Below are 25,168 nucleotides of genomic sequence, written 5' to 3'. Positions count from 1 at the left end.
ACACGTAGAATGGAAATGTGAAATTTCATACGCATTGGACAACATTATAGACTAACTGTAGTACCTAGTTTCGCTGGTTCGCCACCCACCACTCTACCATGACTAATGTTGCTGAAACCACAGTGTGGTGGCTCCAAGGGAGTATACAGATTTTGCTGAATCTCCTTGCTATCTCTCGAAGGATTCACGTTGTTCACAGGACAGCACACTATAGGCTGTCCATTCTGATTCGAGCATAGCGATCGTCTCAGGAAGTCGCCTGCAGCGAGACCATCGCGTTGCAGGAGCGCCAGCAACGGTTCACAGTTTCTGATGTTGAGACACATCCCAGGTTCGGAGTTCGGAGTGGTGCAAGTGTAGCCTGCAACTTTTCGATCACATGCATCTCCAGTTAGCAAATAACGTATACAGAATTTAAATTTAATTGTATGAAATTAAATTAATAAACTAATTTCTCCTTAGGGAACGACTCAAAGCTATGGTTTTATTTTATTTCCTATGGGGTGGTACATGAATTTTTTGTTTTTTCTTTTCCAGACAATCCGAAGCTAAATGTAACATCGAGAAAAAAATTATTGTTCGATGGGAAGACAACTATACGTTAAGGTTACTTGTGGTGTTTAGTAAAATTGTTGGTAACGTATACGTCGAAGCGTAAATGACTAATTGATTTCCAAGAAACATCGCACAACAAGTTTTCGTATTGCTGCTCAATAAATTCTACGTTCATTCGATAAACATTGCATGACAATTCTCGAACAAAACGTTACTCAAAGTTTGATCATGAACTAGACGCTGAACTTTGATTTAATTGTTTCGTGAAACTCATTTCTCGGAGGACATACGCGTATGAATATATTTCTGTAACCTGGGGCCACGTTACGTCATTTTACGCGTAAATTGCAGACCAGATTGTTGATTTACGGATCGAATCCTAAATTAGTATTCGAGAGCTGCTATTTGAACGCTCGTGAGATTTCAGGGAACGCAACACGTAACGCGCGCTAATCGATCGTTTGTCCCTGACGATCACACGCGAGCAAGAAAATCTACTGGAATTCATACGATATGAATACAAAAAATAATTGATCTTAAAACCATGTAAATGCAATGGAAAGTCGAATGATTCACTTTGCAAAACACTTTGCAAATTATAGGTACGTTCAATGGATACTATCTTGAGTCTTTAATATTGCAATATATGGATCGTTAACATGAATCCGCGAAGCATCGAAGCGGAATCGTTAGCTAGCATTTTTAATCGCCTCTAATCTGCGCAGAAAAGGAAATCGCGATAAATTTACGTATATGAAGAAACATTCTATTCGTGGATGACGTAAAGTCAGCTTTAACAGTTAGCTCACACATATAGCATATCTGATTGACAGTGAATTATGGTTGTATCTGTGACCGTCGTATTATTAAATATAACAAATGATCGATTTTCAGATGATGTAAGATTGTGTAAATAACCAAAAGAGAAATGGTGCTTCCCTTGCGTGTTACTATGTTTTCTTCGCAGTTTTAGTCGATAAAGAATGATGTAAAATGTAATTTTTGTAAAACTCATTCGTAAGTGACACGTTGCTCTAATTAATCTAACTTTTTCTACTGCGTAGAGATGGTTAGAATCGAATGAAAAAATTGATAAATTATCATTAAACACGCAACACTGACTTCACTTGACCTCCACCGCTGGTCAGATTGTGTGAATGCTTCGCTCTCTCGGTTCGAAGGTTCAGGCCTTGATCGTGTTCGGATAAATCGTATAACACCGATTGCTCAACATTCCGGCAAAGAGAAGGAATTCCCCGCGGATGAAAAACGATCAACAAACGCGGTCGATTAACCTTCTACAATTCTACGTAATGCTACGCACGAAGTAATTTTCACCCAAATCGAGTCGACAACCACTAAAGTTTTTCTTCCGGAAATTAGTTTCCCCAAGAAACCAAATATAAAGGAAATCAAATCTCGATCGAACGATGAACAAAATATCTGAGAATATATTGTTAAAATTTCGAGTCGATTCGTTAATTATAATTCGGGGGATCTGGACACTCATTTGGAGGAACACGAGTTCGAGGTCGACGCGTTAAGAACTTGTTGTTCTAGCATTCTGACGGTTTCTTAAATATATTAAGAATATTTTGTTCTTTTATTGAATTTGAATTGAAAATTACTTCTGAATTCGACGACGGACTTCTGTTTTCTAAAAAGGCGCGAGTCAAAGCATGTATGTACATTTCCATCGTCTTAAAAGCTTTCTTTGCGTCAATGTTCTCCGTATTGGCGATTTTTATTGGCATTACATCACAGTGTAAACTCATCGACGCGATAATCGTGTCCCTTCTAATGTGCATTGATTTACGCGAAGCATGGAAGCGACACTAACAAGTAAACATTATTCTTTGCAATCCATTAACGCGTAAAACACTATTTCGTTGTTTTAGTGACTAACACGAACACGTTGGTCGAGTATTGCCACTGGTACTAGAGGTAGGCATAATTGATATTATTTATAATTATTTTACATCAAAATTGCTTTGGTTTGTGCGTAATTGAATTAAAGCAATGGAAATCCATTTAAAATTCATCCCTCAGAAGGGATCTTCCTTGTTGTAACTTGGGATAGAATTTTATTTTCGTTTGTCATGAATTGAATAATATCGCTTGGATAAAAATTTGACCAACTCTGACCGGTGAGTAACCGTTTCATGACTAATTATCAAGGATCTGCTATTCCCTGTTAAAAAGTGCACGAAGGCTAGGTGACGGGATCGTAATGGAATCTGAAGTGCATGCAGCTCGTAAAAACCCAATTTGAAACACGTACCTTGAGCAGACACCACGTGCACCAGTGATTGCAACAGGGCAATTAACGCCAAACCCATGCACAACATCTCGGAGCTCGCTGACACACTGGAACAAATTCAAGTCCGAAGAGATGAAACAAAGTGTGCGACGAACAAGTCTCGTCCAATTTCAGAAACCAATCGAAACACTAGATGTTAATGATAGATAATGAATTTTATGCTTGAATACCAATCACTAATATTTGACTTTAATTAATCACGATTATCAAAATAATTTTTCATAAATTTATAATTTATTATAATTCACTTAATATTCTGCCAATTTGCGTTTCACTTCTTCGTTTAACTCACTTAAATCAAATTATATTGAAAAGTTTGTTAAAGAAAATTATTGGTGCACTGTCTGCTGTTGAGTTTAATTTTGATCTTTTCTTTATCATTTAAATTTAAATTGTACCAAAAATGATTCGACAGAGAGTCGAAAATATTGTAGATGGAATAAGATATTTGAATCGAGCGATAGACCCGATGTTTAATTGAAATTCACTTCCGTTGGATTCGAGACTCGTACCTATTCACAAGAAAGCGCACAAAAAACCTTCACGGCCACAATAACCACGACTCGTCCTTTTCGGCGCTCGATGATCGACTGACGCTCAAAGTCGCGCGCCGTATTTAAGAAATCCCCACAAATCCTCGCAGGGGCAACACGTGACGCATGCGCAGGACTCATCGCATCGATACCGCGAATCACTCGATCGAATTACACGAAAATGATGGAAATTGGGAAACTCCGATTCACATTAAAATCCCCCTTAGAGTGTACACACTGATACAATTTAATCCTTATGTTTTCAATGAAATTTTAAAATGTATTTAGCTATATTTAACAATCTGTTTAAATTCAGTTTAACCCACCTACGAAACGCTTCTGTAATCGACGAACTTATCGATTAGTTCCACCGTGCCATTTGTCAAAACACTAATGAGATTCGAAATTCGTGGAGGACGAGTTCCGATAATCTGCGAGCCAGGTTCCTACAAACAACCAAGATTCTAATCTACATAATTTAATATTATGTAATAATAATTTTTGGTTTGTTAATTGTTGAATAAAAATTGAACAATAAATTAAAGCAAGATGCTCCTAATTTAAATCCTCCACACCTGACCCAATCTTTCAAATTGTTCCATGACATGAACTTATTTATTCGGAATGGGATAATCAAATTCGTATAACTGAATAAATTGTCGTTTCCACAATGTCGCCACAAGGTCGAGCAGATTATTAAAACGTTTCCCGCTTTTTGTGTAGATGCCTATGAAAATAGTTATGAAGGTACCGCGGTAATTATGCCCGATTAGCCAAAGTTCCGGATTATTCTTTACGCTGTATACAAACATGAAAATATATATAAACTCATGGTCATTCTAAAGTCGTGTTGGGCCTATTTTCCAAGTGTCCGTCACAGATCGTGCGTTTTTTCCACTGATGTCACGACAGAAATGGGTACAATCTGTATTATTCATAAAATCCCTGTTAACCAACGAGGCGAGTATCCAAGGATCAGTGCTGCACGTGGAACTTGAAAAAATATTTAATTGTTCGCGTTACAGCGAACATTTATCTTCAGGAGACATGCTGTCATACTTCGTGTATGCGTAGGTTTAATGATTGATAATATCAGAATTACATAAATCTACGAAAGTTCCACGTTACTTGTTTTCGGTGCTTCATTTGTTATTTGTCATTTTTCTGTAACGAAGACTGATTACACGTTCATTATGGCTATCAAGTCAAACTCGACGTGACTTTATTCGAAAACAATAAATTTAGTTATAGTCACAATTCTTATTTTTCTCATTTCTTGACGGAAAAATAATTTAGTAAAGAGAACATGATACAATTGTAGTGTCCGCGCCTCCCATACCCAACAATAAGGAGTCAAATAAGAACACGAAACGTAGGGTACGGAATTGGTCGCGTAGGTAAAGCGGTCGACTGTGGATCCGAGGATCGTGGCTTCGAATCCCCGTGCCTTATTTTTCGGTTAGACTCCTACACAATGTAGTATACAGTATTAAAATGTGGAAGTCTCTGGTGATTCTGCGGAGACTAGCATGTTCGAGAATAAACCACCTCCGCCATCTGGACAGTAACTGATATACCAAGTCTCTGAAAATACAGGAAGCTTATCAATTACGCGAGTCTACATTATAGTTTCACAGAAGAAGCGTTGGAACTCCTATTACGCAATTAATTAAACTATTAATAAAATTCATGCTATCAGTATTTCTCCAAGCAAAACATGTTTTTTTGCAACGGTATTGTTCCACCTGATAAAATAGTCACAATAGACAATAGACACATGACGAGAAGATACCAATCTATTATTAAAGCTCCCACGCCACTCTACATTCTATCACCAATTTCCAGAAACTGTAATCAATAGCCATCAGCTCCTCGTGCGTTGTCGTTCATCTACGATCGACCAGCAAATGAATCATCGGGAAGATGAGACTCCAAATGACACAGTGGGGATAATACCTGAGTCTACAGTATAATACAGTACAAAGAGGCATGCAGTTCGTAAAGCGCGCGTTCGACAACCTCAAGTTGTCTTCTGCATCTTCTCCCCTCCTCGAAGATCGAGCAGACTGGACTCGTTTGATAAAAGAGATCGTCAGTTACGCACACGATGCCATCGTTGAGCACGTTCCGCGTGGTTTTTGATAGACCGGGTGCCACGTACATTGCTGGTGAAGCAGTTACAGGGACCATCGTCGTGGATACTATAAAGGAAAAAAACATCAGAGGTGAGTTTCATCTGAGAAGCACGTGATGGTAATTGAAAATAGAACGAGGTAGCGTTTGTTGTTGTCAGTGAATATAATCGTAGTTTGTTGACGCAAAACCTTGAAAAGCTATCGCAGTTTTATCCTTGCTCCATCCTGAACGAAAGTAGATAGAAATTAATAGGATTCGTACTTGGTTGTGAAGTAGAGGCTCGAATGTTTTCTTTTAATTAGACAAACTCATTAAACGAGAATATCGACTTGGATAATCATTAGTTACTATAGAATTTTCAAGCATTACGCGCGGGAAACCCAATAGTATCTTGCGCGCAGGTAACGCTGACACACTGATACATTCTACTTGGCATTTTCTTGCTCTCCAACCTGAAACCAAAGATTCGAATTCGTTCGATACGTTTAAGAGACTGTAATTGACTCTATATTCTATCATTGACTTCCTATTCTGCTATGTTACTTGAAAAGGTTAAAATTAGAAAATAAAAATTCTCTTCACTTATATCTGATACACCTCGTGTTCAAGCAATTTTTCCATAATATTTCAATGAATCATCCTGTATAGCAGCTATACAAAACACTGTTTACCTTATCTTGAATAAAAAGAACATGACTGATACAGTGATTTTTCACCGATAGCTGAAGCCAGTTGTGCAATTTGTTTCCGAGACTTATTAACGCGAAATATCGTTAAAAGTAAAGAACAACGCCTTAATCACGGGCTCGAGTGGCAGAGACGTCAAACGATCGAGGTGTTGAGATTAAATCGGGCATCGAATACTTATCGGTGGCGCGATAAGCGCGATTTATTTTACGGTTACTAATTTATTTTCCACTCGATGAATCGTAGGACTGTATTTCTCTGCCAAGGGGGAAGCCCGTGTGCGATGGACGGAAAGGACGAATGAAAACAATCGCGTCAACGAGCAAACGTATACCAACTCACAGAACTACTTCAACGTCCAGTTCAACATACTGAGCGCTCCTGCTGGTGAGTACTAGTCACTCGGTAGACTACTACTGAACTAGAACTGCTGTAGCATTAAAATATAAGAGACATAAATATTGAACTCAGGATGACTTCTGAAGAGTTTGACTTGTGGAATTATTCAAGATCCATGAATCTAGAACATAGGGTTAGTCGAGAACCCCAAAAGTCTGAGAAAGTCTACTTTCTCAAATTGAGTACTGTAAAATCAACAAGCAATAAAGATAATTAACAGACTCTAGCTAACATCCCTTTGCAATGTTCCAGACGATTCGCGTGTGCGTATTCCCGTGGGATACCACGAGTACCCCTTCCAATTCCAGCTGCCCAACAGCATCCCATCCAGCTTCGAGCACAAGTATGGGTACATAAGGTACACGGTGAAAGCTGTGATCGACAGACCATGGAGATTCGATCACGAGTGCAAAGCTGCGTTCACCGTGGTCTCGAATTTGAATTTGAACTCGTACCGAGAGAGATGCGTAAGGGACCGCTTCTTACTTCTCGAATCTCGCCACTTCTTGAGTCTTAACGAATTGTTTTCTATGTGCAGTTGGGAATCGATGACGAGGCTCAGAAAAATTTTTACCAATGCTGTTGCGGCAATGTGGGCTCCTTGAACATACACATCAGAGTTCCATCCGCTGGGTACGTTCCAGGACAGTCGATAATCACGACGATTGACTACACCAACTCCTCGAACAGCGTCGAGGTAACGCGGTTCACCACAAAATTAGTACGAGTGAGTACAGTTTGTATTGCAACGGATTTGAGCAAATAAGAGTTTAACCGTTCGCTTGAATAAATAATTACACGGTGGATGTTATTCGTATTTTATTATTCGAATAAAATGGGATCCCCAATGGAGGGGGATGAACGTATATTTTAATTCGATTCAAATCATTTTGTTAAGGAACTTAAATTCCACGCGTCTTCTGGTAAAACAAAGAAAGAATTTGCCGACGTGCAAAGTAACAAGTACTCAGGACCATTTTCCAATGTGGATCAAGTTTTTCTGGAGCTGCGAATACCGCCAGTACCACCGTCCAGCCTGGAGCACTGCAGCATTATAGACTTGATTTACTATCTCAAAGTCGTCGTCCACATTTCCGGAGCGTAAGTAAGCCGTATGCTGATAAGTAACTTATCACAAGGGAATTCCGATAATTGACAATGTAATCTGCTCGATGACCAATCCGAGTGGCACGCTGCTTGTGGCAACAAACATTTTGAACTTTGAAAGTCACTCTCTCGACCACGAGTCACGTCATTCTTTCACTATATTGCTACAAAAAATAGACCACACTTTCTATTCAAGTTTATTTCACAATCCAAGAAAAAAGAATATTGTAAATTTATATATACTTTATTGCTCAGAGGATGTTTATATGCTAATATAAACTTGCACCGCATGTTTTATACATACGTTTCTACATTAGTTAGAAGCGCTACATTATGAATGGGTCACCGTATATTTAAGATGTACGTACTTGCTATTCCTCGATATTAAAATCTTCGTTTCTGTTCCAAACAGGCACTTCAAGATTACCAGAAGTTATCAAGTCCTAATAGGAACAGTGCCATTATTCTGTCCACCCACTGCCCCGCCCTATAGCGAAGTAAATATACAAGGAACTGAAGCGCCTAATCCAGTAGCTGGACCATCGAGCAGTGGTTTGCTTAATGCACCACGACAACCCCTTGGTTTCATTATGCCAACCCAGGGTGGCAGCTCGTCCATCAACTGGCAAATACGTAAGTAATTAATAACTGATGCAATCAAATTTCCAACAGGTATGCGAGAATAGAAGTTGCAATTATTGTGGAAGGATTTTAAAACTGTCATTAGGTGTATTTAGAGATAGTAATTATATTTGCATAAATTATTAGACAAGATTAAAGAAAACCGGAGGTGGTAGACGTTCTTCTCTGGCGCCACTATTTCGCTCGCTTGCCGTGCCCTGAAACAATAATAATTTAAACGTTAGCAAATTAATGGCACGTCTTTCTCAGGATAAAATGTTCACCTTTTGCTTTCATTCAGCGCCGCCATCCTACGAGGAATGCATGTCAGGGGCTGAGAACATCAGGGACCACGATGAATCGGACTTCGTGCATGGTGCAGACACCCCATTCGCGCCTAGATACCCTGTGTTCGACTATCCAACGCCAAGTAAGATCCTAGGATCCATTGTAGAGTAGCTAAATGCTATTAAATTACCTTGCCTCTAACCAAATGATCTTCTTTAGCCATACAGACCAAATAAGTATACTAGAGAAACGGAAATTTTACGCTGGAGCTACCACAAGGGTTGAATGGGAGTATCTCGACGAAGTATAGTACCCTCGACTCAACCGTTGCAAATACATTCGAGGCAGCACGGATTTCATCCAAAACCTGAAAGTCTATCTCGACTGCTGTATCTAGATGCAACGCTAAATACAGTCTTCAACTATGTATATAATAAATGTACACGCACATTTGTACATTTGCGGTATAATAAACATTCTCATCGCCAACGAACATGAGTGTTTTATTTCTCCCTAGCTGAAACTCACAGGTTACAAGGGAAAAGCAACGGTTTTACGAAAATGATATATTTACACAATTTATTTCATATCTCAACATCGTCATATTGTAATCGTAATCATCATCGAGTCATAATAATTAGAAAAAGTAATGATATATTGTCGTTCAAAAAAAAGGAGAGGGGTTGAGGAGGGGGAGGACGTTATAGAATTTCGCGTACAAAATAAGGAATGAGAGATTCGTCGATAACAACTTCGGCAAACCAATAGATCTCGCTGATCGGTCCAGATAAAAGGGAATAAAAAAAAAAAAAAAAAAATAACGCACGCAAAACGGGAAGATGGGAGGGGAGAACGTGTGAGGAAGGCTTATCAACAAGTTTGCGAACTTATCTCGAATCGATCACTCGTATAACACTTTTTTTACTCTACTCTAAAATGTATATATCTCAACTTTGCAGTTCAGCAAATACACACGGTACAATTCGCATATCAACCACCAAATGCCCGATAAACGTGTCATTGTAGGAACTGAACCCAACCGTCTTAACGTTAAAGGCTGTCTTAAATACTGAGAATAGACACGGATCGTCATTTCTTTCATTTTTTCCTTTTTTTTTTTTTCTTTCTCATATCTGCATGACTTGCTATCGGATGACTGTGAAGACTCTACTTTTAACTTTACGTTTTTGCTCGTAAAAAAGTAAACGAGTAAAAATTGATACGCGTTGGAAACGTGTTTCGCTGGACAAAAAGAAACGTGTGTACCGAGCGAGTCGATGGAAATATTTCTGCTACCTCTATTGTTAACTTCAAACTTATATACTAAAATGTTGTGGGATTCTCGTGTATATATACACCGTATAAGCTTCTATGAAAAATAACAACTCAGTACAACAAAAAAACATGGCACAACAAAGTATAGACTATTAAAATGCTGATTCTGTTCAGTATTCACCGTATGAATATAAATACGTGAGCGTTTGTTCACATTTTATTTAAATTCCTATTCTCGTTGTATCGTAATATTATTTTTTAAAAAGCTCGATACAGCGTAGATTTTTATCTACGAGGATCCTGTTTGTCCTAGAAGGATATTAACAGTTTAAATCACCAGTGGAGGTAGAAAGAATATTTCTGACTCGCTATACCTGGCTCTTAACGAAAATTGATAAAGTCAATTCCAATTACCATGACGATTTAGTTGCTGCTGGTCCCATTTCGTACATTCGTCATTCTTAGTTGCAACAACGGTTGTTATTAGACTCGTTCAAACCTTGCGACGACAAGGGGCGATTCTTTCTCTCTCTTTTTTTTTTTTTTTTTTATTTAAAACTCGCTGCTTTCTAATAATCGTACAATCACGATGTTATTCACAAGAACATCCGACGCAAAATTAAATAAAAGCTACGCTACAAAAAAAAAAATTCCTGTTCACCGTTGATTTGTTTCCAAGGTGTTCTCGAAGTCTAGGACACGGAATCGGCAACGGTAAATTGACGTTCGGTGTCGTAGAACAACTCGTGCTCGTTAAATTGACGAGTACAGATACCGTGATACACATGGTAGAAGAAAACATATCCATCGCATCGGACGTAATAATAATATTCGAGATTCGCGGGAATCGTGAGTTGCGCTGAAAGTGATTTCGATCGAAGAATAAAACGATTCATTGCGCGAGAAAATGTGAATAGAGTAAAGAATGAAAATTTGCGTTCTACTCGAAAAAGTGAAAGAAAAGTGAAGGGAAAGACAATATGGTCTGCAAGCTCGCACGAAACGTCGATACTTTCGAAAAATGAGAATATAAAAAAAGGATTTTGGACAAGTTTTTGTGTATAATAAATAATAGGATGGCTTGCGTAAATCGAGCGTTAATGCATGTTCTTGACTCGATAATGTTTCCTGACATTTTGTTTTGTATGCAAACCTCTCTGATTATCCTGATTCTTTGGGAGGGGAAAGGAACTGTGCGCTCCGACTTTACAAAAATTTGCTTTGCTTATATTACAATAACCTTCCCTCGATTTAAGACATTCAACCCTTAATATATTATTATCATAAATAAATTTGGTCTATCGGTAATATTGTGAATACGCCGGTACAAATACTGGCAGTATTTGGTTAAGTAAAAAATCATGATCACTAGAAGAAGTAACCGGTATCGGAGAAGATTTTAAACGTGTGAAATCATTTTCTTCCGTTCCGATTGCGAACACTCCACAGAGAGAAACGACACGATTTACCAAAACAACGTGGACAACAAAAGAGAGCAACACATGACACGCATGTTACAACTTCCAGTAAACTTGATTTAACATTCTTCAAAGTGATTACCGGGGGTGTTGCAGATCTAATCACGATACGATCCAAATTTCGTGCGAATCGATACCAATAAATCTGTCAGTAAACAATGACGGTATTATTCGACCGACTGTATCGGCAAAACCTTATAGAAAAAGAATAAAAAGTAAATAGCACGAAATAACAACCCTTGTTCATTTCGTTCTCTGAAAACGATTGCAAAATAAAATTGTCCGATTCTCGATTGATAAGAGAAGCGATAAAAAAATATTTGGCTCGGCTAGCATTTGGTACGGATTCCAGAAATTTCGATACCTTGCGAATAGATCTACCATGAAACCACCGATATGAAAGTATAGCGAGTCGGTAGATCCATTTTAAAAAACAGGTAGTCGTAAAGATGTTTGTTAACATTTCCGTTTGATCCACAAAACTGCCACGGTCAGCATGTATTGTAAACTATCGTGACCCACTTATTAGTTTTTTTTTTGCAGCACTTTGTTTTAAAAAAATAATCAATGTTATTGCCGCCACCGCGTTATGGCGCAATGGATTCAAGACAAACATCAACATTTCATCTCTACCATATTTGTATACATACATTCAATACAACGTTAACATTAACTGAGATTAAGAAAAGGCATAATTTACATTGTCGCCGTGTGTTGATCCAAGTCATGAACCAGAGGACACTGAGTTGTGCACGCATAGCGTGTGTTCTTATAGTGTGTGGTATATGTCTTTACGCGATCACTTTACATTATTACACTCTTTTTTTCAGTCCGCACGCTTCCCAAAATCCTGGAAGGGGTAGTAGAAATTCCTCGTATGAAAATTTCATGTGGATGCAATCTTACCTTAAACCTAAATGCTATACCTTACCATAACTATAAGTGCAATTTTTAACCCTCTCTCTTAATGGCACCTGGTGCTTCTGCTAACCCCTTAACTTTGAGTCGGTCGGCAGTTTTAAGAAACGCAGGCAATTGATCCTGCGAAACATTAACCTCTCCTGCATACATGAATTCCAAAATAGCTTGGAGGTGGCTGTACGCTACATCTTTTAGAATAATAATGGGATGTTTGGACGGATTTTCCTACAAAAACCCAATGTATAACCATCTTGCTCTGAAGAACTTGCGTTTGACTTATCCTTACAATAACCTACCTCTAATAAAGACTTAAAATAAGGACTACAGGCAGACAACACCATCTTATGTGCTTTACAGGTCTGACCATCGCAAGCTAACGTCACATCCGTGAAACTTTTTTCATCTCGTAAATGTTTAAACGACGATACCATATTAGATTGGAAATCATTCCATTTAAGAAAAAATTGTTGCTGTTCATCTGCCATTATTGACACCTGATGTCCCAATAATCTTTGCTTGAGTTTGTAAGCTGAAAAAGATTACCGTCGATAACGTAACTTTCTAGTTTCTACGAAGCAGGACATTACATAAACACGATAAACATAAGGGCAGCTAGGACGAGAAACCAAAGGACACGTTAAACGAAGAGCTAAGCGTACACACGGTGAATCAAACAAAGAACTTGCTGTATATCCAAAAAAAGAATTACATTTGTCAATCGAGGAAGGAAGAATGCTATTCCAGAATGAATACAACACACGGCTTTGTTGTGTCGCGCGGAATTCGGTGTACCAGATTTCGTTTAGGTTAAGCCCAAAACACATTCAACAGTTTGCATCCAACGCGTACCGTGGGCGTTTATTGAATCGAAAACGAAAACAGAGAAAGAGATATCATGCCACAAAGCACCCTCGTTTTATCCAAAAATCGGAAAACCCCACGAGAAACGTTTTATTCGCATTTTGTCATAACAATACGTTTACATCCGACGGGGACGTTCCGTCAAAGGCACTCGCGCTGGCAGGAAACTCGCGTGGAAATTAACCTAACGCAAATCGTTACTCACCCGGGGCTAACGGTCCAGTGAATCCTCAGAGTTAACGGTGAATCACAAAAGGAACGCGAAAAATATATACACTACCGAAAAGTTTTTACACGAATGTTACGATTTTTTTGTTGTGGCTAATATCACGTCGAAGAAATTCGGTCGAATTCGGATCTTTCCGTCGAGAGTCGGTTCGCGAATGCCATACCGACTGCCAGTGGACTCGTTTCCATGCGCGAGATGTCGCCGCGGCCGTCGTTTCCAACGTTCGAAATTTTTCGTTCTTAAATGTCAATCCAAAATTGTATAGCGACGTCAGCGCGCCGTTTAAAATACATAGAAGTCTTGTTATAAGGCGCGAAGATAGAACAAGGGTTTCATTATTTCGCGTAATCGAGATAACATCTTAAATTCATTTGCAAATTTTACCTTTCACAAAAGACCACTATAAACTCTATGAAATATGAAACATGAAGCTCTTAGTTCTTTCGTTATAATAGTATACTTTCTAAGTTATCTCGAAGGATCAAATACGAACTTTATATCGCGATTGAGAGAATAGTTAATTAGGAAGTTCCAAAAATAGAAAAGAAGAAAAGATTGTGAAAATTGAATTTTCTTTGTTTCAAATAAGTGTATAAATTTATAATCCCACCACAAAATGTCAAGAGCACCCTATATAGAGTACGAAGCATTTCCAAACGGTCAATTCCGTGCAAAAGGATCTCGCGCCCATTACCGATTAATTTTTGTTGCAGCTAATTGCGCAATCTCACGCAAGCAATTGGACAGATATCAGCATACGCGCTGACAAATCGAATGTGCCCGCTCTTACAGAGAAATCGGTTCCGATCCAGTGATCAACGACGACTGCAAGATAATCGTCGATTATCCTTCTTATGAAACGAATCGAGTCGTCGACGTATAATCGCTGTAAAAAAGATATAACGAGTTAATGAACCTGTTGGGTTTAGGAAGACGAAAGTCAAGATTGTCGGGTGACTAAGTTCGGTAAAACCCAAGCAATCGACCAAATGTGGTCCTGTCGCTAATGGAAAGACACTCCTGCAGGCTGATCTACAATGATATCCAATTAACGGTATCTTAAGGGGCATTCTCATTAGAATAGCGATTAATTGGGTAATTATTGGGACTATTTAAAACGAAAAGTTCGAGTTACTCGTCGTAATAAATATTTTAGACGTTTCAAGCTTGCGATGCATTCACTGTCTAAGGTGTTTTCCATGGTACCGTTTCACAAAGAGTAAGCAGACGAAACAAAGAAATTATTAAAGTGTACGAGTGGTTCTTTCGGGTCTATAAGAGCAATTCACGTATTGAATACTTGTATGCTCATCGTCACGTTCAGATTTTCGTTGTCATTTCGTTCAAAGCCTGCGAGGCACCTTTTCACCAAATGCCCACTGTATAATGGTTCATAACTTGGTTTAATTGCCTTCGGAACCGTTTCAGGTATTTCAGGTTTATGGTGGGATTCGTTCAATTTACATTCGGATAATCGAAGAGCGCGCAGACCTAAGTTCGACCATGGAGGCATTTACGATTTCACTAACTTCTAATTTGGAGAGTCAATGATTACGCTACTATACAATACCTTCTTAACTTTACAGATCAAAAGGTATAGTTCCCTAAATAATTGCATTTATTGAAAGACCTTCTCAACAGTCCACCGTTATCCAAACACGTCATAAAGGTGTCTGTCACTTACAAAACACTTAAACGTGAGGAAGTGGTCCAAAAAAAAAAAAAAAAGAATTAAACTGCGGAAAGTGTCGATTTCCGGTGGAAAATTCATCGCTCTAAAAGGGACCCGATGTTCTCGTGTATAAGTTCTTATAAATAGAACCGAGAAAGGCGAGCAGCACCGGAAAAGTTTTCCTGTCGCGCGATGCCGCGACGGGACGGCAGCGTGTCAAGCGCGTAAGACGGACAAAGAGAGATCGCGGGGCCCGCGAGCGAGCACAGCGAGGCAGAGGGAGAGGGAGAGAGGGGAAGGGAGGAGATAGAAAGGAGCGAGAGTGAGATAGAAAGAGTGAATCGAAAGAGAATCGGAGAGCGCGAGCTCGATCCGTTGAGGAGGAGGGGGAAGACCGCGACTCTTAGCGCGGATCGCACCGCGAGGAACGAGGGGGCTGGAGGGGGAGGGGGAGGGGGGGGGGAGGTAGAGCGGTTAGAGGGAAGCGCGAGCGCAAGCGCAATGAGGCATGGAGTTGCTCTCGACGCGCGCCACATTGAAAGCTTGCGACATGCCGCGAAGCGGTTCAGTCGCGCGCCAGCTATCGTGCGGGTGGTATCGTTTGCCTTGTTTTAGTCGGCGTCCCTTGTGGTGTTGACCGTGTGTCGAGCACGAAAAAAAAGCCCGCGTAGGCGTGGTGAACAATCGCGCGCGTTTACGCGAAACGTGTCAAGTCGCGCGATCGAGAAGCTTCGCGGTTTTTAGCCAAGTGTGACGGAAAAGCGACACACGCCGCGTACCGGGACCGCGTCGTCCTCGAAAATTGGAATAGTCCGAGGGTCGAGTTTTGCTACTCTTGGACCAGTGTCAGATCTATCTGCTCCGTCCGCGCGCAGGGAAAATTCCCGACTCGCGACGCCGTTCGAGGTCGTTTCTCGCGGCGAAGTTTCCTGCAGCTGCGCGTTTCGCTCAGCTAGACGTTTCCCTGGGACAACGTGTCACCGTGTCGAGGAACGCTCGAGGGGACTCGTGGTCAGAGCCCTTGGTGAAAGAAAAGAAAATCGCGGATAGACCGACAATTGCGTATCTGTGATGTGCGAGTGAGCGATGGAGTCGCCAGTCATGTACGATTCAGCGGCCCACCAGGCCCAGGCCCATGGGGCGGCCGATCTCAAGAAGGCTCAGGTGCTCGCCAACAACAACAACAACAATCATCCGAGTAACAACAACAACAACGCCAACGCGGCGAACAACAACAACTCCGCGTTGCAGGTGAATCACAATCACAGCCAGCAGCAGACCAGCGCGGTGGTGAGCAAGGTCTCCGCGAGCAAGGCTAGCCTTCACCAACAGTACGCGGAACACTGCGCAGCGGCCGGCGAGCTCACGGACCTAAACACGCCTGAAATCTCGTTGGATCTCCAACACTTAATCGACGACAGTCACTTCAACGACGGCCTGTTGGACATGCTAGGCGCGAACAACGGCGCCGTCAAGCATGTCAGAACGCCAGGTTACCCACGCACCACGTTAGCCTACATGCCTCAACCGGTGCACAGCGGTGCGAGTTACCATCAAGGGAGCAACAGCTGCAGCGACAGCAACAGCTCGAGCTCCGAGTCGCCCAGCATCAAAGAAGAGCCCCTCGACCCGGCGGATTATCGTCGCCACTGCCCTCAGTATCCACCAGGAGGTTACAGCCCGGTGACCAATGGACCGTTCGCCAACGGTGCGCCAACCTTCACCACTCTGACGCCTTCCACGGTGCCTGGCGGCCACCCTGGCGCGCCAGTTCACCAACCACCGCCCCGTGGTGGTCCCATGAAGCCAGTGATGGCTCATCAACATCACGCCAACTCAGCCGCAGCAGCCGCCAGGAAACAGAGCAAGGCCATCGACAAGGCGAGCGACGAGTACAGAAGACGACGCGAGAGGAACAACATCGCCGTGAGGAAGAGCCGCGAGAAGGCGAAGGTGCGATCGCGGGAAACCGAGGAGAAGGTGAAGCTTCTGGTGAAGGACAACGACCTGCTCAAAAAGAGGATCGAGCTGCTCACCGAGGAGCTCAACGTGCTCAGGTCCCTCTTCAGCAGCGTCGGCGTGGTGCCCGAGCAACTCCACCGCGAGATCTCCAGGCACCTCGACCAGTTCCAGCAGCACGCGGTGGGACCCATGTAGCAGCGCACAAAGTCGTCCTCGAGCGACGTTGAGACGTCCCGTCGCGGCTATCGCGCCTTTCTCTCGTCCACCGTCGACCTTCGTCCCTTGCCTTTCGGCCCCATACGATTGTGAAGAGCAGTCGCTGCGAACGGGACTTCCGCTTCCCAGGGGCCCGATGGTCCCCGTTCTCGATCCACTCGCGAGTATACGAATAAAGGACGGAGATAGACGACGCTACGCGTCTTTGTCTCCACGAGTCGAAGAACGCGAGGTGCACACGTGCGTGGTTCGAGGCGCGTTGGTGGATAGGATCAGTGGTTCTTAACCTTATCGAGCTCGAGACATCGTTTCCAAGATGGATCTTAGGCGTTATTTAGGTAGAGACACGCCTGGTGTACGATTCTGGAGAATCGTTGTAGGAGGAATTCGGTAATAGATCGATTGGAATGTTTAGTATAGATTCGATGAAGGGAGGAATGTATCGATTATTTATTTTGTTTATTGGTTTTCCGCCTAAATGAAAGTGAAGTTCGTGGGACCAATAGAAATTATATGGCGTTCCGTCCTAGATCCGTCGAGGGACTCGCGAATGAGACTCTCCGGGCGGATCCTGCCTTAGACGCGCCTCCCAGTCGGGGAATATATTTTAAATATGTCGATTAATGTTAAATATTTCGGGGTCTCTTTGGTGGAGCAATAATAAAAAGGAACAGAAATTTTCAGATCGATGTTTTTACAGTATTTCACAGAGAATCTGAAAGGTGTATGAATTTATCATATATTTTACTCTCCAGTGTCTGAATGTTCTCATGGACAATAGCCATTGAATTTTACTGAATTTTAATTGAATTCATCTACATTCGAACTTGTTAGAATAAGAGAATATAACTGGTGCTCGTTTTCAAGTAAATTCGTTCCTTCGTCGAGTCATAATATATGAAAACAAACGATCTATCTATGTTGTTATGGACTCGAAAAAAAGAAAATGGTTAAGGACCACTGAGTTTGGGAAACATCGAGGCAACGGAGAACAGAGACCACGAGTAAGGAAACTCGTGAAAAACTTTCGCGATTTTCTCGGGGATAACTTTTTCAGCAGCTGGGACTCGGTCGACTATTTCGTGTGCAAAAGTGCCCCTGCTCGCAGCGAACTGTTTTATACCGAGTGCACCAGGACACTTCCCTCACCCCGTTCGCCCCCGGAAACGAAGAAACGCCTGCGCGTCGCGGTCATCTTCTTGCACCTCGAGAAAAACGCGCGCTAGATAGGTGAAAACTGAAAACTGATCGAGGATCGGTGTTGGGCTGACAATAATCTCGATAATCAGTAATCACGGTTAACGATTAATGAACAATCGCACTCCACTCTCAGAGATTATACCTGATTTACGATCGAAGATTACAAAAATAGTTTACGATTGCGAATGCAGTTTACGACTACGATTAACCCGAAGTTAGAGAAATCACTGCCCAACTCTGATGGAAGTCGCGGTTCAGATCCTATCGATCTTCGTTTCATCCCCCGATTCTCTTCCCCACTATTTTCGTATCTACCTTTTGCAAGTACGTAAAGACTGGGTGGTTCGGGTGCCACAGAGATGGGCGGAATTCTATTTGAGCAACGAATGACGAATAAATCGTCCACGCAGCGATTTCTTCGATTATTTATACGATTGAAATTCATACAAATTTCTATGAACTCAACGCGAAAGACTACTCGACTGTGTACCTTGGATACAGTACTTTTTATCGAACAGGTAATGCTTTACTCGTTACCCAATTTTTATTCGAAACTTTTATTCGGACGAGAATTGCGACCATCTCTGGATCGCCACCTCGTTGAATCGCGTGATCCGCAACGCGTAGAAGCGTCGCGACTCTTGAAGTCTGAACAAACCACGCGACGATGTGTACGAGCCCGTCGATTACACTTTCACAAACACACGCGTACGTACGCATACCCGGATGGCGAGTAGTGGCCGCGCATACGTAAACGCGTTCGCATAAATCTTCGATTCTCTCGTCGGTATACATTTTTGATACATCTTCCACGATCGAAGACAAATACACACGTAAACACGCGCAACACCTATGTATGAACACATTACGACGATGGCTTCTCGGTACACGTATACCGCGTGCTACGTTCAGGCTCGTTTTTAGATATCGATCGATTTTATTAGATTATCGTTCTCATTACCAAGTACCTAAAACAAAACAAAAAAAAATAAAAAAGCATAGTGAGATACTGTGGACTCAACGGAGATGGACGAAGGGAAGTTTTGATTGGAACAATGGATAAGGAATAAAATCATTCCTCCGTCGTGTATATCGTACTGTAAATGAATTTTTTATTTTTATGCAAATGACGAGATGCTTCGTCCATCTCTGGTGTAGGTAGCTATGCGACAAACGACGATGCCGATTCTATTTTTTCGATTCGTCGTGTACCTCGACAGGGTGAACCACGCGAACGTCCAGAATACACATACATACACACACACAAACAAACAAACAAACAAAAAAATTGAAAAGAAAAAACTCTTACACGCCCTTGTATTATAGCTCTATATTAATTTTATTATATTCGAGATGTATGTACATAAAAAAGCTAATATATTTTGTTAGAGAAACGAAACGCTCGTGTTTTGTGCGCCAGGGAGAACGAGAGAAAGAAAGAGGGGGTGAGAGTGAGTAAGTGAGCGTGAAAGAGTAACAAAGACGAATTAATGATATGTAATATATATAATGATGATTGTGTGCGCGCATGTCTGCCAACAAATCGTTAATAGTTATACGTTTTAAATGCGAACGCATGCTAGAGATTACAGCGAAAAAGAGAGTTCGAGAGAGTGAGAAATATATGTATTTCGCCGACGTTACCAGGGATTCGATCCAATCGGGTCCCTCCACCTTGAGTTACCGTAAAATCGCGTGAAGCGGGCTTCATTTCATTATTATTAATAATTATTATTCTTTTTTTCTCTTTATTCATCCTTTTATCGTTTCGTACATTCGATCGCGTGCGAGAGAACAATGTTTGTTACTTATACGCGTTACTTGTGCGACACATTTCAACCTCTTCTTCTTTATTATCTATTTCTTTTCTCTCCTTTTCGTCTTCTTCCTATTTTCTTCTAAGACTTTCGTCGGGTCTCTCGGTGATGTACGACTCAAACAAACGCGCGCACACGGCTGCACGCGTTCCTTGGCGTATGACTGATGTATGTTAGGTACGAGATTACCTGTCACGGTTGTCTTCTTGTCTATGCACAAATATATTTTGATATAAAAAGCCGCCTGAATTCTTTGTTCACCCCTCGTTCCCCCCAGCCGGGGATACGCCTTCACTTTTCAGCTGTCGATTCAACAGGTTGCGACCACAGGCAACGGTGAAAGCGGACGGGAAATGACGAAACTTCGAAATGATAAAACCGAGTGATCGAGTGCCGAATCCTCGACACGATTCGAGTAGTACAGTGCCTTCAATGGATGAACACTCTGCTCTGTTAAAAAGTAGGATGAGAATATGGTACAATGGTTTCTACGAATGGGACACTCGGTGACCATTAAACTTGAGAACAAAATATAACTTTGGTACCAATCTCTTCTAAAAATGGAGCACTCTATTGTTAACAAAAATCAAGTTCGAAACAAATACAGTAGCTTTAATGCAGAGGCACTCAGTTACCATGCAACCCACAAACAAACGAAACAGAAATTTCAAAAGTGGTAAAGACGTCGTGGGTTAGCGTCGTCAAGTCGGTGAGCTCGTTTGAAAGGTGCAAGGCCCCATTGACGCGACGCGCAAACGACAATAAAGCTGTCAAGCGTTAATCCAGCGGTAAAAATCGAGCCTGCCGCTCACGTATGTATCTATACGCGCGCAAAAAGCGATCAGACCCCCTACAACGCGAATCCGCGTAGAATGAGTCACGACATAAGTTTTTTATTAGTCAGATAAATAGATTAACACCATTGTGACGATCGTGGCGTTCCTAGAGTCTTGTCGTGGAATAGGATACGAGTTCTATCCATGTACGACGATCGCAGCCAACCAAGAGGACACTTGTTTTTTCATACTTTTTTTTCAAAGGTGAGACGTCATTTACTCGAATCATCTGTTATATCTTGGATTGTACAGTTGGTTCAAGAACGAAGAATTCGTACCTTCGATTTTCGAAAACGTCACCGTGTCCGAAAAAATTCGCCCCCAGGGTGAAGGAACGTTTCGCGAGTAGATCGTATCGATCAAGTGAAAGCGATAATTTCGTAGGTCCGCGTCTGCCATCGATAAATCAATGACAAAGGTGTAGCTAATGAAAGTAAACATCGAACTTTGTTATTCTATTCGTCTACAGTACTGCTTTCATTTGCAACTTAGTATTGAAACCAAATTTTTCTCAGCTGAATCTCGAGTATAACCTCTGGCAACGCGAGAATTCGCGTTTTCAAACGCGTTCTCAACCTCATGAAACGCGTGTGCAATTAAATTCGAATTAGTTCCGTCCCTTCGTCCGTCCAGAAGGTTGCAAGTTTCGAGTTCCGAGAACATAAATTATCTACAACCGAAAATGAACGTCCACGGAACCTTGCAACCGAGGTGAACCCTTCTTTGTAAATCCTCGCGTTACTTAAGGAAGGAATTTGTTTGTTTTGTAGCAAAGCACTTTTCTTTTTAGCTTCCTTGTAGGTAGACAGGGAGATTTTAAAACGTTGGGAAGTACCCTCACCTTTTTTCGTTCTGGAAAGCAGCAATGCATTCGATAAATGGTCGAGATACACGATACCTGTATTACCTGTCACGCATGCAAAATAGGCCAGTGGACTTGGTACAAGTCGTTCGACAAGTCTTCTTTTGCTTGAACTTTTGGTACGGATTACGTACCTGGTGCAATCACGTTCGACGATAGACCAATTAAAAGTAGATTAGACTCTCGAAGTCGCTGCTTGGTTTCCAAGGAAGTTGATGCAACTTCTAAAGACTTGTCGAAGCGACTGTAGAAAACGTTCAAGCCAGAAATAGAGAAGTTTATCTTGAACTATCGTTGGAGGCAGTTTCGTGTCATTCGGAGACCAAATCAGTCGTATCTTAATTGAATGGGCTTGCTGAATCTTGATACGGTCAGATTCTACTTCGAACGAGGTAATTGGGAGTAGATTATATTGTCAGACTCCCAGCTTCCTGTAAGGTTGTTCCTGAAGCGTAAATTCCACACAAAATTGTAGTCAATGAAACGATGGAAAGAAATGAAAGTGAAAGTGAACTAGAAGCACAATTTCATTTTATAATTCAGATTGTAAAGATTCGTCGAATGAACCACGAATCGAAAGTTGTTTGCCTCTGGTTCTTCACTTGGAATTTATGTTTAGATAGGAAAACTGTCCATGGGCGTCGTGGACAGGCTCGCGTTCATGAGAATGAGTTCCACTAGGAGCAAGGGAAAAGAAACGCGTGGGTGGAACAGCGTTGGTGGAGCTGGCCCTAACCTATATACCGTTGGAGCCAGAATAGAGACGAATAATAGAAGGGTGGATAATAATATTGGTGCCAGTGTGTCGCTAATAACGGCGACATTGTCAAAACCAGAGATTTCGAACGAAGAGGAAAGCACTTTTGACAAGAGGGAAGCGTCCGTTTGCCCGTGAAATTCGCCCCACGGAATAACGATCAGAGTTGCGACATATTCCGATTTAGGATTCTGTTCTTCAGGGGCTGAAATCTGTACATACACATACACAGTGAGTTTAGAAATTTGCAACTATATGTTGTTACATCAAGGTACGTAGTTGAGTGTCGAGGTCCACTTTTCACAGAGCTTTAAGGGTTCCGGACTTGCTCGATTAATTGCTCGATAAAACTCAGCTACCAGTCGACCCCCTTATGCCCTCCACCAACCCCTGAAAACAACGCATCCTTCGCGTAGTATTCTCGTCGTCATTCACGAAACTCGCGGGAGCGATTAATCGACCCCGAGTTGCTGGAATGTCGTTTCCGTGTTTTCGACGCAAATGCCTCGCGTGCCTGGCGTCTTTTCTCGAGCCTCGACGTCCACCGCATCTCCGAGGATCGTATTCTCAGCAAACGGTCGCGGCTCCGCCGAAATTCGCGCAGCGGACGATGAGGCTGCTCGTTTGGCAGAGCTTTGCGTCTAAAACTGGCGACGACCGCGACACGTGTACGTAGACACCCTGGCGTCAAAACTCGGCGCATTATGTCATACTTTTAATGCGGCGTCGAGCTGCATTCGACGTCCTTCTGCCTCCTAACGCGGAACGGAAGTGCATTCGTTTCGCTTCTTTTCCGTCGTCGAGATACTCCTCGAAGAATCGACGCGTGGGTTGACTCCTAGGAGCATTGGGTAACGTTTAGGCTAATTATCGATTGGTCAGGTGTGTTGACACGAATTAAGGCTTCTTTGAGTTAATAATCGTTAGCTATTGTCAATTTTTGTTCTTTAAGTTTTAATGCTCATAGAATCTTAACTTTAAGAGATTGAATCTAGGAATCTAGGCTTCTGTGAGTCAATGTTCCTATTGCCCATTTTCAATTCGTGTAAAAATTTTCTTGTAATTCTTAACGTGAACTTATTTCAAGCTCGCGCGTGTTATACTCGTGAGGCGTTTGTTCTTCAGGAAAATGGAAGGTCGAGCATCCCGGAAGCTGTCTTAGCGACGCATATTTATATCCCGTGGCGGTCTTCAGCCCTGAGACAAGTTGACGTAAACTAACGACTAATTATGTTGCCCTCTTAACGTTGAGCCGCTACGCGCTGCCAAGCGAACCGTAACTTTCGCAGAATTCACCCCGGATCCTAAGTTTTACCGGAGATCTAAGTTTGGAGACCCTCGACCGCCTCGAGATTCCGCGGTTCCTCAGAAGTTCTCAGTTTCGGGGACTTTGAAGTTCTTTAAGCCGATCCACGTTCTCGAGGAAGTCAATGTTTGGCAACTTCTGGTTGTTAATTAATGGGAGAAATCAAAAAGTCAGGTGCGAGGGTGTTTAAATAATTTCTAAGCTAGAAGTACGAGTTCTACAAGAGGATTTTCTACATTAATTTATACTAATGTAGCCTAACAAAAAGCAGTTCTAGAGCCTTCGGGAAGCCTATCTGAAAATGTCCTCTTATTTAGACCAATTTCGTAGAAAGATATCACTAGCTAGTATTGAAAAGTATCTGGGCAGGAGTTAAAAGGGGAGTCTCATAGATCGGCATCGCGGTTCACTGCTGCGAGCACGATGTGGGTGTGACCTGGTTTCCGAGAGTTTCACTTTCCTGTAACATCGTTGTACGGAGGAGGTAAGGAGGATTCGACCCCAGAGTTACGTCATGCATTGTTATGCCGGCCGTAACGGGTCGTAGACGTACGTGCGGAACTCCGCGGGAATTAAAATAAGCGAACGACTATTTCGCTTCGCGCTGGATGAAAAGCCTTCTATTCAGCGACTCGTCGGCTCGTACCACTGGCCGTGCTCGATCGGTGAGTCACAAAAACGAAAAGCCGGATACTCGTCCAAGCGTTCACGAGCGTGTTCGATACTTTGCTGAGCCCTTTTATCCAATCCCACTTCTTCGTCCTGGCAACAACGAGGAGAATCGTTGACTTCTACGGAGAAGGACGTTCATTTTTCCTTTTCTCTTTTAATTGGTGGAATTTTTTGTTCAAAGTGCAGGAGCTGGAAATATTTTTTTTATTTGGGAGCTTTATACATCAGTTACTCCAATAAAAATACTCACTCAATGAATTAATAGTTTCCACCCAAAAAATCACACAAACTTCCTCGATATATGCATAAATATTCACAGAAAGTTTCGAAACACCCTCACCGATACCCATTGTTTAAAAAATTGAATGCAACCTAACCCAGACCTGAACCGAGTGTCTCCTTTCAATTCGTTTCAGAGTAGAAGGCTGCTTTCCACGTCACAGTTTCGATTTTCCATG

At 41.9% G+C, this 25,168-nt stretch overlaps 4 protein-coding genes across 8 annotated transcripts in view; 2 read left to right on the top strand and 2 right to left on the bottom strand.

Annotated features, from left to right (window-relative positions):
* LOC128889803 (venom serine protease Bi-VSP-like) overlaps positions 1 to 25,168 on the bottom strand; it is a 122,948-nt gene that overhangs the window by 1,632 nt on the left and 96,148 nt on the right. The window contains exons 2-4 of one of the 3 annotated variants that reach the window (XM_054147795.1): positions 3,388 to 3,440; positions 2,837 to 2,922; positions 65 to 367 (exon numbers count right to left, since the gene is read on the bottom strand). In XM_054147795.1, coding sequence (XP_054003770.1) covers positions 65 to 367; positions 2,837 to 2,903 — 370 coding nt within the window. In that variant the 5' untranslated portion in view covers positions 2,904 to 2,922; positions 3,388 to 3,440. Of the gene's footprint in view, positions 1 to 64; positions 368 to 2,836; positions 2,923 to 3,387; positions 3,540 to 25,168 lie in introns of those variants that run through there. The other 2 variants (XM_054147794.1, XM_054147796.1) reach the window with 2 other exon arrangements.
* LOC128889799 (arrestin domain-containing protein 17-like) lies at positions 5,345 to 14,486 on the top strand. 2 transcript variants are annotated; one of them, XR_008460504.1, is made up of 9 exons: positions 5,345 to 5,633; positions 6,478 to 6,618; positions 6,883 to 7,097; positions 7,169 to 7,357; positions 7,529 to 7,731; positions 8,150 to 8,370; positions 8,660 to 8,788; positions 8,866 to 9,110; positions 14,475 to 14,486. XR_008460504.1 is itself a non-coding variant. In XM_054147788.1 (8 exons), the coding sequence occupies exons 1-8, from the start codon at positions 5,516 to 5,518 to the stop codon at positions 8,880 to 8,882; spliced, it is 1,233 nt and encodes a 410-aa protein (XP_054003763.1). In that variant the 5' UTR covers positions 5,345 to 5,515; the 3' UTR covers positions 8,883 to 9,119. The 2 variants fall into 2 exon arrangements, 1 of the variants encoding a protein (XP_054003763.1); XM_054147788.1 differs by lacking the exon at positions 14,475 to 14,486 and having other exon boundaries at positions 8,866 to 9,119.
* LOC128889813 (longitudinals lacking protein-like) lies at positions 9,212 to 13,566 on the bottom strand. 2 transcript variants are annotated; one of them, XM_054147814.1, is made up of 4 exons: positions 13,387 to 13,566; positions 12,617 to 12,849; positions 12,331 to 12,545; positions 9,212 to 12,249 (listed from the first exon to the last, which is right to left on the bottom strand). In XM_054147814.1, exons 2-3 carry the CDS (start codon positions 12,803 to 12,805, stop codon positions 12,351 to 12,353), a joined length of 384 nt encoding a protein of 127 aa, XP_054003789.1. In that variant the 5' UTR covers positions 12,806 to 12,849; positions 13,387 to 13,566; the 3' UTR covers positions 9,212 to 12,249; positions 12,331 to 12,350. The 2 variants fall into 2 exon arrangements, with proteins under 2 accessions (XP_054003789.1, XP_054003788.1); XM_054147813.1 differs by lacking the exon at positions 13,387 to 13,566 and adding an exon at positions 13,030 to 13,310.
* LOC128889804 (CCAAT/enhancer-binding protein) lies at positions 15,588 to 20,518 on the top strand. The gene has a single exon (XM_054147797.1). The coding sequence runs from the start codon at positions 16,169 to 16,171 to the stop codon at positions 17,237 to 17,239; it is 1,071 nt and encodes a 356-aa protein (XP_054003772.1). The 5' UTR covers positions 15,588 to 16,168; the 3' UTR covers positions 17,240 to 20,518.

The sequence above is a fragment of the Hylaeus anthracinus genome, unplaced genomic scaffold, assembly GCF_026225885.1.
Source record: "Hylaeus anthracinus isolate JK02 unplaced genomic scaffold, UHH_iyHylAnth1.0_haploid 11997, whole genome shotgun sequence".
Lineage (NCBI taxonomy): Eukaryota > Metazoa > Arthropoda > Insecta > Hymenoptera > Colletidae > Hylaeus > Hylaeus anthracinus.
This window is presented reverse-complemented; position numbering and strand designations above follow the sequence as displayed.

Coding starts and splice junctions, on each gene's coding strand:
- LOC128889804 (XM_054147797.1), top strand. CDS start 16,169: ATGGAGTCGCCAGTCATGTACGATTCAGCGGCCCACCAGGCCCAGGCC.
- LOC128889799 (XM_054147788.1), top strand. CDS start 5,516: ATGCCATCGTTGAGCACGTTCCGCGTGGTTTTTGATAGACCGGGTGCC. Junction 6,619..6,882: donor CATACTGAGCGCTCCTGCTG/GTGAGTACTAGT, acceptor GCAATGTTCCAG/ACGATTCGCGTGTGCGTATT. Junction 7,358..7,528: donor TCACCACAAAATTAGTACGA/GTGAGTACAGTT, acceptor CATTTTGTTAAG/GAACTTAAATTCCACGCGTC.
- LOC128889813 (XM_054147813.1), bottom strand. CDS start 13,144: ATGTGTTTTGGGCTTAACCTAAACGAAATCTGGTACACCGAATTCCGC. Junction 12,850..13,029: donor TCCTTCCTCGATTGACAAAT/GTAATTCTTTTT, acceptor AATCTTTTTCAG/CTTACAAACTCAAGCAAAGA. Junction 12,546..12,616: donor ATTTTAAGTCTTTATTAGAG/GTAGGTTATTGT, acceptor GGGTTTTTGTAG/GAAAATCCGTCCAAACATCC.